This window comes from Leptidea sinapis, chromosome 10, assembly GCF_905404315.1.
Source record: "Leptidea sinapis chromosome 10, ilLepSina1.1, whole genome shotgun sequence".
Classification (NCBI taxonomy): domain Eukaryota; kingdom Metazoa; phylum Arthropoda; class Insecta; order Lepidoptera; family Pieridae; genus Leptidea; species Leptidea sinapis.
In genome coordinates this window covers 14,655,036-14,669,235 of record NC_066274.1, presented here as the reverse complement: position 1 = coordinate 14,669,235, position 14,200 = coordinate 14,655,036, and the positions used below count along the sequence as shown (strand labels likewise).

At 31.5% G+C, this 14,200-nt stretch overlaps 1 protein-coding gene across 1 annotated transcript in view; it reads left to right on the top strand.

The window, feature by feature from the left end:
- LOC126966650 (lachesin-like) overlaps nucleotides 1-13,684 on the top strand; it is a 52,427-nt gene extending 38,743 nt beyond the window's left edge. Inside the window, exons 8-10 of the mRNA XM_050810811.1 lie at nucleotides 10,031-10,201; nucleotides 11,588-11,824; nucleotides 13,650-13,684. Coding sequence (XP_050666768.1) covers nucleotides 10,031-10,201; nucleotides 11,588-11,824; nucleotides 13,650-13,684 — 443 coding nt within the window. The remainder of the gene's footprint in view (nucleotides 1-10,030; nucleotides 10,202-11,587; nucleotides 11,825-13,649) is intronic.
- Nucleotides 13,685-14,200: the final 516 nt, after the last annotated feature.

Sequence of the window (14,200 nt, the reverse complement as noted above, 5' to 3'; positions counted from 1 at the left end):
TAGCTTTAAGGGTAAATCTTTACACTTTTATAATAAGGTTCCGGCCACTGTTCAGGCAGTATCTATAAATAAATTTAATTGTTTTAGTAATTACCACTCCACAGCTCTATGAGATCGGACATCTTGGGACTAGATTTTGATTATTAATTAGCAATAGCAATGACAGTACAATATTGTATATTTCATTAAAAAGAGCGCAAAAAAAGAGAATGCTGGGGAGTTTCTTGCACCGCTTCTTTTCTCTCGGAGTGTTTCCGAAGCGGTAGTAGTGTCTAGTATATTAAAAATAACATCAAAAAGAATTGTATAGGAATCAATTTTGAGAAAATAATAGTTGATAAAACATATACTTCGTTCTCGGGAGCTGTATTAAACTTTATTCAAAGTATTCTTCTCATTATTGTTATTAGAATTAAAAAATGAGTAAATATTATATCTTTATAATGTTATGATTAGAAATATCGTTTTTATCATAATATTATATAGAATCATAATCTAAAAACTATTAATAAGTGACACTACTAGAATATCAATCGCTCTATTTGTTCTTAACTCTATATTTTAGTGACAATACTAGATGAGATCACTTTAATGTAATAGCTTACAAGAGTGTAAAGTTCTCAAGGGTTTCGTTAAGTCAACGCGGTCAAGCGAGACGCATTATTTTAACGAACCTCGATTCAGTGTGACGATGAAGATGAAAGAAATTAGATTCTGTGGGATTTTCCAACTTTGAGTTTGTATAATTCGTAAAGAAGCTTATGTCAGCGAACAATCATATAAGCCCCGAAGATTCTAACAAAGTAATCATGATTTACGAGTGATTCAAGCGGCTATGGGCTATGATTGAAGATGTTCTAGAAGTATCTAGATTTCTCATAATTCTAATAGTAGGATACTTAAAGAGTCAAAACTATTTCCATAATCAATAAAAAGATGAATAAGGTTGGATATGCTTATTGAATTATTACTGTAACTTCGATATAAAAAAAAATAACAAAAAAACAACCGACTTAAAAATCACTATTCCAAAACAATAGATATAATAAATGATTATGCACTAAAAAGTAGAAAAATATTTGCGTATTTTTACACAATCTAATTCTACTAACGATTCTTTGTTATATATACAGTGGGTCCACACGGGAAGCACCAGCTTTCAAAAAAAAAAAAAATATCAAAATCGGTTCACCCAGTCCAAAGTTAACAAAATTAAACATACCGGCGAATGCAGAACCTCTTCATTTTTTGAAGTCGGTTAATAAAAAATTATTATTAGGTAAAAAAGTTCATTGTTTAAAATGAATCAAAATCATACGTTTATTCAAAGATAAGCTATAAATATAATAGCTTAAGTTTGATGCTAGTGGAAGAAACCAGACAAGTATATAAGGTGCATCATGATAACTTCAGTTATAGGGTAAGTCCGGATAATTTAAATAACTTGAAAACTATTCTGCTTCAGTCAGCAGTCTGTCTATCGAAGCATTGCGCTGGTTGATTTTTGTGTGACACAAATAAGAAACAACTTTAAATAATTATCGAGATATACACTGTACCCCAACTTACCCAGATGAACGATAAATCAGGGTGGCAAATGGAAGAATCTTCGCCTATCAGTCTAGGCAAAAACTATCAACTTTTTGTAATCTTTTCTTATTTAAATTCAAAGAAATTCATAACTAGAAATTCATGAGTTAATAGCGTCTGAGACCAATTAAGAAAGCAATTGTATGGTTTTACGAAACCACGATGCAAGTAAATTTTTCATTCATAAAATAATTAATATCAGCAAAATAATATAAAGAAATAAAATACGGGTTGCACTCCGGGAGTGCCGGCAGAAGTGATAACTTGAACATTAACGTTTTGAATTTGTGAAAATTTTGGAATGGTTTGGGAATAATTTCGCACGAATTGCTTTATTTATCAGTATAAATGTACTAGAATGTATGTTGTTGAATACAATACTCATTCATTGGGCTATCGTACACAAAAATGACAATTCATTTTACATAAAATATTTAACACTTTAGAACGATTGCAATTATTTTACATCAAAAAGTTTATCCCTCAGAAAAATCAACTTTCATCCATTGTTTCAACGACTCTTCATTACCAGCATCGTTTTTGCCAATCTCTAAAACTGACTCAATAGGTTTATGGTAGATGAAATAAGAAACAAAATAATTAAACAAAATAATAAGTAACAAAGAAATACAAGTATAAATATCGCCTTAGGGTTCCCTAATTCTTCGCTAGTGACAAAGCTTAGAAATCAAATGAATAAACTGTAAAAATACTTCACGGCTGAGCATTTAGCTTCATACATTTTAGCTTCGCAATCACAATGATTCAACCACTGGTCCAATGACCGTATGATTATTAAGATGAAATAGCTGAACTATTATTAGTTACAAGTATAAATCTTGCATCCTCACGAATTCTCGATCTGGCCACGTTTAACATTGTATATCCATCCCAAGAAAAGTGCCCAATGCCGCTAAAGAAGATTTCACTACAAAAAAAAACTCACAAATGTTTTCTATATTATTTTTAATTTAGAACTTTTTTCTTTACACCTATCTATCTATACATTTAAGTATTTCCTTATACAATTTTATATATTTATTTATTTTATTTATTTATTTATTTATTCATGTATAGAAAACAAACAGTATTATGATACTTAAATATTATCAAATCTTAAAACTTACACTTTCACCAGTGAAGTTTCCAACAATTTATACGACACTTTTAGTTAAAAGGTAAACAACGGTAAGATAAAAACCACAAAACAAAAGTAATACAAATTAACAACTAATTACAAGCTTTATAAGTTATACAATACTATACACACCTATTATACCATACTAAAATGAATTAGTTACAAATGAGATAAGTTTCAGAAAAAAAATTGTAAGAATGTGGTTAAAAAAAATATATAAGTATGTGTTAATATGTCAATGTTTCAACCCGACTTTTGCAATTGCAATTTGTGATTTAACTGCACCACTACTCCGCGGGCCGCTGGGACTGGGTTGTGACAAAAAAAAATATTCGGCCTAGCCCCCATCCGCCAAGACCGCATCGTGCCATAAGAAACTTCTTCTTCTGAAATACGACACTACATCATTTTTAAGTTTGGATAGGCTGTTCTTTGCACAGTTTTAAAAACTCTGCCTAGCAGACGCGTAGGCAGAGTTTTGTTTCAAACAATATTTGAGTGGGATTATGAGTCTAGTTGTTTATTCAATGGTGATAATGCAACACTATCGACTAATAGAGACCGCGAAACAACTTCGCACACAGTGCTTCGCCTGTGTCTCTGAGACCTAAAGATGAACTACGCAATGCCTGTAATAAAAAAAAATAACACACAGAAAAATTACAACAGATTACATAGCATTCAGATGGCATCATTTTCCCTTATAGCATTACGTGACACAGTTTATAGAGTTGCAAAACACTCGGCAGCTCGTTACAGTCATAACAACTTGAATGGCCGATACTTACCTCGAGCCTAGTGTTCACACCTACTGGAAGTGGAAGCTCGCTGTTCCACATTACACTAAACATCGCATTGCGCGCTCTGTATGTTAATATATCTATGTATTTGTGTGCCATTTGTATATTCACACATGTGAAGTTATGGAAGCTTAATTAACTCATTATTTAGTATTTTATGAGATCTGCACTGTATACAGTCCAGTTTTTTATATTATGATTTCTTTTTAGGATATATTTTGTAACATAAATAATCGTAGTCATATTACTAGAAATATTTAGGGTACTTGCACATTAGTTATGTAATCAATAAATACCTAGAACATAGTCTGGAATTTAATCGATTTTTTATAGAGAAACGAGTGCCAACTGTAATCGCGAGAAACAATTATTTTTTCAAAAAACTTATTTTTTCCAGAGGAGTTTATTTTCAAAATCACACATGAATATTTGGAGCTTAATATCTTCAATTATACTATACCATCGTTCAAGCGGCAATTATTTTTTTAAATTATTATTATAATAAAATAACTATTTTTTTTTAGGTAAATGAATAAACTTGTATATGTAATTCAAGCGAGAACTTGTAATGGGATTTTACTTTTTTTAAGAGTTTTACTTTAGATAGGCTCCTGGTTTCTATGGCTGAAAATGAAATATAAATATTAAGAATAAAATAACTCAAAGTTTCAACCCAATACAAAGTAAAAGAGAACAGGAAGTGCGCAAAACCGCTAAAAGCTATTAACGGTTTTGCGCACTATTACTTACTTATGCGCAATGTATAATTTTTTTAATTTTGAAATGATAACTTCACATCATATCTATTTTGGTATTTTTTTTATCAAGATAATAAATTTTAATAGCATTTAGACTTGCTTACTATTAAAAAAAATATTATAAAAATTAAAGGAATATAGATAAAAAGAAACAGCGTCTATTGAAGGTCAGGCCCTCAATTGATCTTTATTTCAGAATTGATTTTATGAGGCTTCCTTTTATTTGTATTCGAGGTATGAAACTTTAAATTTTTTATTTGCACTTAAACTTGAGTACATTCATTTCTTAAATATGTAGAAAAAGATATAGTACATTCAATTTTTATATCATCATCATCAGCCAAAAGACATCCACTACTGGACAAAGGCCTCCCCCAAAGTACTACACGACGATCGACCATGCGCTGCCCTCATCCAACGTATGACGGTGATCTAGACCAGAGGGCCTACCATCAACTTTTAATAAGCGATGCGATTCCGATGCAATTTAGTTTAGGTACCTAAACTGAATCACTAAAATGCACCATGAAGTGCCTTTTACTGAATGGCGCTTGGATCGCTTATTAAGAATGAACGAAATAAATTTATCTGTGGTCCGCGGTGTGAGAAAGAGATGACGCTCTACACTCGTTGCATAAGTTTGACTCTCCTACTCGAACCATATGCGTTGCGTTTTGAAAACTAAAATGATAAATATTTTAGCGTTTTTTTTTTTTGCATAGGAAATATTAACAATACATTTTAATATTGCGCTTTATAGCGTCAAATTATAAACTATTAAGCCCTTTTTTGTACTTATTAAATAATAGTAATATAAATGAATGTAGTTCTTTGAATTACAAATTAAATGTTTGCTTATGTGTTTTCGTAAAAATAACGAGTTATGAACACACCTCTATTGATGTTTGATTTGACATGACCACAGAGTACATTTTTTTTAATTCGTTCTTGCGAACAGGCTATAGTCCGGGCCCTTACTGCCTCTTCTTTAGTATTTTCATTTTTGGTATTTATCTCATCTCATCTTTCATCAATAAAATTTTCCTTTTTTTTATGTTTTCATTATTTTTTAAAAGTTATTAACAACACGATTCACTTTCCTCTAAGGAAGTAGGAACTTTTTTCGAATTGCTTACTTTGACGCATAAGCTATCCAGTTTAGGTTGAAATATTACCTCATGGTATTTATTTATTTATTTATTTATAGGACAACCAGTAGTTGTTACATTCTAATATGCTTAAAATATATCAAATATTAACAAATAATGAGTTGAATGTACAACAAATTAAGGTGTCACAACATGCACAGTCTTTGCTTCCGTGACACCAAGAAAACAATTCTATAAAATAAAGCAAAAATTATAAAATCACGATACGAATTTGAAAAGAAGGAAAAAAGTAGGAATGAGTGAACTAACTAAATCAGTTTGCAATTCAATTGATATAATTTTTGACAATCAATTGACATCATTGCGACTTAATCAGGTGATTTGACGTCAACCTAAATCAGATAGTTTTAATCACGTCGTGGTTCGAAATAGCAAAGCAGTTCATTTTAGGTTGTCAATTGAATCGCAATAAGAGTTCATGGTAGGCCCACTGATCTTATAAATAAATGTTGTAATATAAAAATGTATACACTACTTTTGAAATAATAAGAATAATTACGTACTATAATATTTTAGCTGTCACACGATCCAGTAATTAATCAAAGGATCAATTAGCTAATTATTAAAATATTTTAGCGTGGAAAGTTTGCGATAGAGCGTGGTAAGCCGTCGATCAAGCCTTTGTTTTATCGCAAACTCGTACACAATGACTGGCGTTCAGCACAGTTCCACTCCCCGACTCCCAACTCGACCCAAACTCAAATCCAGCAGCGAATGAAACACGGATGTCATTTTCGTTTGTCATCAATCTATGTTAGGGCCTCTGACATGTAAGTGTTAATTAAGCACTCGTGCGTAATTAAGAGTGTTACAGTGTTATTTTAGACATTAATTGAGATGAAATTTCTTGTTATAATGAAGCCAGTGGCGCGGGGTGTGGCCTTGTTAAGTAATTTCGTTCGAAGGCCATCTGTGCCGAATGTAAAGCCGAACATTTGAGAGTAAACAAACTGAAGTTTCGATCGAAATTAAGATTAGACAAAACATCGGCGCTCTTATCGCTTCCTTCAAGTTTGACATCTGATTTCGGCTTGCGATAAAATTATAATGCTCCATCTATTCACGTACAAGTTAAACGATTTTCAATGTAATAGGTTTTCTTGTTTCACAGAAAATTATATTATCTAATATATAAAATTGTCGTGTCATGGTGTTAAAATTTGAACTCCTCCGAAACGCCTTGACCGATTCTCATGAAATTTTGAGTGCATATTGGGTAGGTCTGAGAATCGGATAACATCTATTTTTCATCCCCCTAGATGTTAAGGGTGGCCCGGCCCACACGAATTATTTATTTTAATTTTTTGAAATTTGTTTGATTATGAGTCAGCATTAATACATACAACTTCAAATTTTCACCCATCTACGATCAACAGTTACTTTTGTATCGCGATTTTAATATCGGCAATACAACGTTTGTTGGGTCAGCTAGTATTCTAATAAATTCAATGTAATTCAAAGGTTAGTTCAAATTTTAAATACTGCACTAAATAAATGAATAGAAAATTATATTATTTCTACGAATTGTTTTATAAATGACAATTGAACACATTAGTTATAATGTAAGGTACTATCCTCATAGTATTTGTATTATAATTATGAAGGCAAAAATAAATGAATTAGTACGTAATATAAGCAGAATAAACGTACATGCTAAATTATGAAAAGCGGTTACTAAAATTATTGAAAGCTTATTGGGTAGGTCTGAGAATCGGATAACATCTATTTTTCATCCCCCTAGATGTTAAGGGTGGCCCGGCCCACACGAATTATTTATTTTAATTTTTTGAAATTTGTTTCTTATGAGTCAGCATTAATACATACAACTTCAAATTTTCACCCATCTACGATCAACAGTTACTTTTGTATCGCGATTTTAATATCGGCAATACAACTTTGCTGGGTCAGCTAGTTTCATATAATATTTTTATTTATTTAATTGTTATTATTTCTATTTAGATGTTATAATAATTAAACATTTAGGAAGATGATGACGGTTGCAATATTTTCAAATGCTCTACAGAACTGCATAGCCAACGACGTGCGTTCAATATGTGGTGTAAATGTGGTGCAAACACTATATATATAATGTATTGGTGCAAGATATATATATTTTATATAATATATCTATATATAGCAAAGTTTTAAGTAATATAAAGATCTACAATTTTTGTCTTTCCACTTTTTTCACATAAACCAAGTTTTTTGTTTTTTATTTTTGATTAAAAAAAATCTAAATCTAAATTTGGTGAAAACTTTCGTTTTTATGTCCCAAGCACACTGTATTTTTTTTTATTTGAAATATTTATTTTTTGTTAAAATCTCCTTTTGCAATGGATTTCATTTTAGGATTATTTTTACCCTTTTTATCATTTTCAAGGGCTTTAGCCCTGGGGAAGTGATTTCATATCCTATTATTTCGAATAAAAGTGCTAACTAATTCCCGAACTCTTCTTAATTATATAATGTACTAGAGTAATACTGGCATATTGTTATTGTTAAATTATATTACAGAAAATGAAAACTGAATAACAAAAACAATAATATGAACTACCGAATGACCTAATTATAGTTCAGAAGCACTTTTGTAGTAGTAAATGCACTACGCGTTGTACAAAGATTTACAATAACGATTTGAAATGAGCAGCATTCGTCTAAACGGAGGTTCGCTTTATCATTTGCGGACAACGGACGTAGAAGCTTACGAAGCTCTGGCGACCAACATTGAGGCTGTGTTCTGACGACTAAGCGCTCTGAATTGTTTTAACGAAACCTATAAATGTTTGCAGAGTTTTAACTCAAACAACTACTTAATAATAATATAGAAATACTAGCTGACCCGGCAAATGTTGTATTGCCGATATTAAAATCGCGATACAAAAGTAACTCTTGATCGTAGATGAGTGAAAATTTGAAGTTGTATGTATTTTTTAATGCTGACTCATAATCAAACAAATTAAAAAAAAATGTCAAAATATTTAAAAAAAAATCCGTGGACCACCCTTAACATTTAGGGGGATGAAAAATAGATGTTGTCCGATTCTCAGACCTACCCAATATGCACTCAAAATTTCATGAGAATCGGTCAAGCCGTTTCGGAGGAGTTCGGTCCCGTGACACCGTGACACGAGAATTTTATATATTAGATAGTTATAAGTAGATGCTATTTTCTCAGTAATATTTTCATGATAATATCAAAAATATTAAGCATTTTCTTTTGTATTTGTCGAACATAGTATAAATATATTTACATATTATTGGCTTCTGCTGTTTTTCTCTTTACGTTATTTTACTGTTGAGTTGTAAGCGAAACCATTATTATACTTAAGTATATATACTTAAATATAGTTAAAGCAAACACTTTATTATAAATAAAACATTTTTAACACTAAACGTGAATGTAAGTTTGTTTGTTAGGCTTTCATGCCTAAACCACCGAACCGATTTTGATGAAATTTAGTACAGAGATAGAATTGAGCTTAGAAAAGGAGACTACGTTTTATTGTGAAAAAATATATGGAGGGTTTGAAATAGGGGATGAAAGTTTGTTTGTTTGTCGAAGATGACACCTTAAAATTTGTATTTGGGTACTTGATGAGATGTTTATAAATATTTAGTCTATCGTTTTTAAAATTTCGACCTGTGTAATAGGGGTTTAATAATTACAAACAACGTCATGCTTTCACACCCAACTCCGAATTCAATTTTGATTATGTTTGGTACAAAAATAGACTAGACCTTGGTAAAGGACATAAGCTACTATTTTTTTGTAAATTAGGGAATAATCAGGTTGAAATAAGGGATGAAAGCTTGCATGGGAATTCGTTATTTTCGGAGATAAAACAAGAAACTTTGTATTAAGGCACTTGATAAAAAGTAATTTATAATCATTTGTTCGAGCATTTTTGAAACTGTCACCTACATGGGGATGAAAAAGTTCGCAGGAAAATACTATTAAAGAGACTGTCAACAATGACATCATCTGACATCCTAACAAATAAATAATGCTGCCCATAGTAACTATTCCACGCGGACGGAGTCGCGGGTAAAAGCTAGTATATTATATAATGTATGTGTAATAAAATGTGCTGTTTGTAATTCAAAGGAAAGTGTATATAAAGGTTCCTATAATATAAATGACATTATAATTCGTATTACATTATTTATACCGGACTTTCATTAATAATAATAATACTTTATTTCATTTTCTTTTACACTCACTGCAAATAACTTAAATTACTAAATATACAATATTTATTACATAATACCAATTATTAACATCTTTTTATCGCTACTTGTAACAATACATTGAACATTGAAAAACGGTTTTGCAGTGATATTAAAAGAGGTTGACCTCTGACCCCGAAACTAGTTAAAACTGTATCTTCGGGGTCAGTGATTCCTCGACAAAATTGAGAAGTACCTATACTTCATAAACTTACTATCTATATACCAACTCGTGTGTATGTGTCTTGTAAGCTATATAAACCTAATTTTTACTAATATAGTCATACTAACTTTGGAAGTATTATAATTTCTTTGATTTTACTAAAATATTTTTATCTCTACACTTAGATGAGATGGTGATATCTTCCAGCAAGTATGAAGTTGTCAACACAGTGCTCAGTTCCTTCGAGAGTCGAATGACTCTTACTGTGAGACGGCTGTCGACAGCAGACCTCGGAGGATACAGATGTATTGCGAAGAACTCTCTAGGCGAAGTCGACGGCACTATTCGTCTATATGGTAAGATTAGGGATTCTCTTATTCTATTTACACGTAGATAAAGTGATGCTAAAACGGTGTTCCGGTCTATAAAGAATCATTCAGAGCAAAATTTAAGAATAAACATCTGAACTGCTGCCTCTCAATATATTCTTGATAACGTTATATATATAGTATGTACATAGGCACATTAACTTATTATAACTAAGTCGAGTTAGTAAGGCTTTTGTGGGGCGATTAATATGCTTTCACAACAAGATCCTAGAAAATGTACAAAAACAATTGTTAAAAGATGTTTGTGTGGTAAATGATATTAGAACATAAATGATTTCCTTAATCCTTACCGCGGACTGGGAAATCAGTGAATACCCTCAGGCTCTGTAATTATTATTTTTTATTAATATTACGTTGTAATCCATGTTTAAAAAAAGCCCGCCGAGTTTCTTGCGCCCGTTCTTCTCAGGTCTGGGGCAGTCTATTTCAAATGGGTGGTAGTTTTTGACGTTCAATAAATAATTTTGGATCCTTTTATGAATAAAAATATTTGAATTAAAACGTATAAATGAGAAAAAAAATAGATGTACAATTAAAAATTTATAAATTACGTTAAAGTACAATATTATAATGAGCTTTTCTTTATATCTATATTCTATATACATATATATGTTTATTAATTATGTATACAATCGTATATCAAAATTAACCCCTATTTTTCCTGGTCACGCTATAACTTGATAACGGCTTTACCGATTTCATTCATCTTATTATAAATGTTATCTAATTTTTCGTATAAGGTTCATGCTCTTGCATTTAACAAAAAGAAAGACGCAGAGAATTAAAAATTATATGAAATAACTGTCAGTACGTTAACCGTGAGAGACAGCTCGCACACCGCCAGGCTTAGATAGTAAATTGATTCTTTTTTTTTAACAGAGCAACGCCTGTCGGGTGAGCTAGTATTTAATAATTAGACACCCTATAATGTGGTAGCCTTATAAGAGACTATAGCGTCATATTGCTTGATTTATGTACGCCCTTATAACACGGGCACTACCCCATATAACGCGGGGAATTCCCACATACATATTTCTGTAATGTGAAATTTATAATGATTTGTACAGATCATAATTAGCTTCACGTACCTTTGCAATTGGCCACTGCTCGTTTGTCAAATGTGTTACTAATAAAACTTTAATAAAATAGTAAAAATAGGCAAACAATTAGAAATACTTGTTAGGAATTGTGAATTATTATTATTATTACGAATTATGAGGTCGTAAAAACGCGCTATACAGTACTCTGGTTACAACACCAGTTTTATATAACGCGCAACAACTCTACCGCCTTATAGGAGAGATGACCCGTATATTTTATTGTTTAGTTAATTATAATATGCCTTGGTTGCAGGAATAACCCGTGATTTCATTAAAATCACAAGTCCTTCATCAAAAAGTGATGACTTTTCAACTCCAATGGAAGGTCCCGATAACCAGTTCGGTTCAGCTGAGAGTTCAGACGATGAAGATGATAAGGAACTACTAACGGACGTAACCGAAATATACTCCGCTTCCTATATTAATAATAATTCCCGGAAGAACAAAACCTACATCAATTTAACAAGGGACTATTTTGGACAAAATATTAGTAATAAAGTGAATAAAATAATTAATAATTTCGATGTGGATATAAACTCTAATACAGCTCAAAGCTTCGTGTGCTTCAAATATGGCACCCTTTTTCTTGCATTTGAGATAATATATATAATTATGTCATAAATCTAATATATAAAACTCTCATGTCGCGGTGTTTGTAGTAAAACTCCTTCGAAACGGCTTGACCGTTTCTTATGACATTTTGAGTGCATATTGGTTAGATCTGAGAATCGGACAACATCTATTTTTGATCCCCCTAAGTGTTAGGGGTGGTCCACACCATTTTTTTTTTATTTGTTTGATTATGAATCAGCATTAAAAAATACATACAACTTCAAAATTTCACCCATCTACGATCAACAGTTACTTTTGTATCGCGATTTTAATAACGGCAATACAACGTTTGTTGGGTCAGCTAGTATTCTAATAAATTCAATGTAATTCAAAGGTTAGTTCAAATTTTAAATACTGCACTATATAAATGAATAGAAAATTATATTATTTCTACGAATTGTTTTATAAATGACAATTGAACACATTAGTTATAATGTAAGGTACTATCCTCATAGTATTTGTATTATAATTATGAAGGCAAAAATAAATGAATTAGTACGTAATATAAGCAGAATAAACGTACATGCTAAATTATGAAAAGCGGTTACTAAAATTATTGAAAGCTTATCAACGTAGAACATTGTATAGCGCAAATTTATTGAAGTAGGCGTTACTTTGCGAAAATCCATAATTATACAAATGATTTGAGTTTTCTTTAGTGTTAATTCCACCAATATTTGTCTTTAAACAATTCGACACGTCTTTTGCCTCTACACGAGGCATCCTCAGGACGTGTTGTCTCGCCAAAATCTGGCACGAGACTTATATTATCTGTCTATTGTGGAAATAGTATATGGACGATAGTACTGAGTCTCGTGCCAGATTTTGGCGAGACAACACGTCCTGAGGATGCCTCGTGTAGAGGCAAAACACGTGTCGAATTGTTTAAAGACAAATATTGGTGGAATTAACACTAAAGAAAACTCAAATCATTTGTATTGTATAGCACGTCAGACCTACTTTCAATAATTTTATTATTCACTGATATTATGCAATCTTGTTGAATCGTCCATAATATATAATATAAGGCTCGTAGAGTTTGGCGAGTCAACATCTCCTGAAGATGCCTCGTGTAGAGGCGAAACACGTGTCCAATTTTTCAAAGATGAGTATTGGCGGAATAAACACTAAAGAAGGCTCGAAAGATTTGGAGATAATATAATAAAGATTTATTTCGCCACTGTCCTGATATACTTCCACTATTTACATAAAAAAAGTATGTGGGGTGCAATTAATTATGATAAATGTATAGTTATTATTTCTGAAATGTATTTTTTCGGTCGTAACGACATAACATCTGTAGTTCTCTATTAATTTTAATGAAATAAACGCTAATTATAAAGATAATTGTTGCTGTTACTGCCGTTATATTACAAATATTTTGAAATTACAGATTTTCCAAAAAACAAAATAAAGTGCAATCTGTTGACAGTTTAATCAAGTTATTTGTTGTATTGTTAATTTAGATCACGTTTATTGACGTTTTGAGGATGCGCCATCTAGTATCGCTTTGTGAGAATCTTTCAGTCAGTGCACAGTAGGGCTTTCAATCTCGGTAGTGCGAGATCTCGGTGACATCCGCGTCATTTTCAAGTCCGTAATGCGATAATACGAGTGCGGGATCCCGCGGTATTTGTGGGATTACAGAAAAGTTGAAGGAGTAGTTTGGCGGATGAAACCCTGAACAAACATATATTTTCTAGGTAAACATTTTCAGTCACATGTTGGTGATGTGTGATTTTTTAAATCCACTCTTTTCTTGTCTTACATTAATTTGATTTGATCTCTAAGTAACTTCATCTCATAATAACATTACAATTTACAAAAAAGTTATTTATTATTTAATTATATTATATTTACGTTCGAATAAGTACACAAACATAAAAGGTGTAGGTAGAGACCACATCGCTCTACTAAAAATCGCTTAGATTAGATAATATTAGTTACTAAATGCGGGATCCCGCGGGATCGATAATTATTTTCACTCCCGCAAATACCGAAATTGGAGATAGACTGCGGTATTGGAAGTCCTAGTGCAAAGTATACGCAAGGGTTACCTAGTAAAATATAATAATAATAATGTAAAAACAATAAATCAATAAATTCATCAAAGTTAGAAGTATTTATACCATGACTCTACTTAAAAAGTCACTCCGACTTTAATGTTGTGTAGAGAATGGGAGTTTTTTAATGGAGGAATTACACACACAGATTTATTATCGTCGATACATTAATGTTTGATTTTGAAATCATT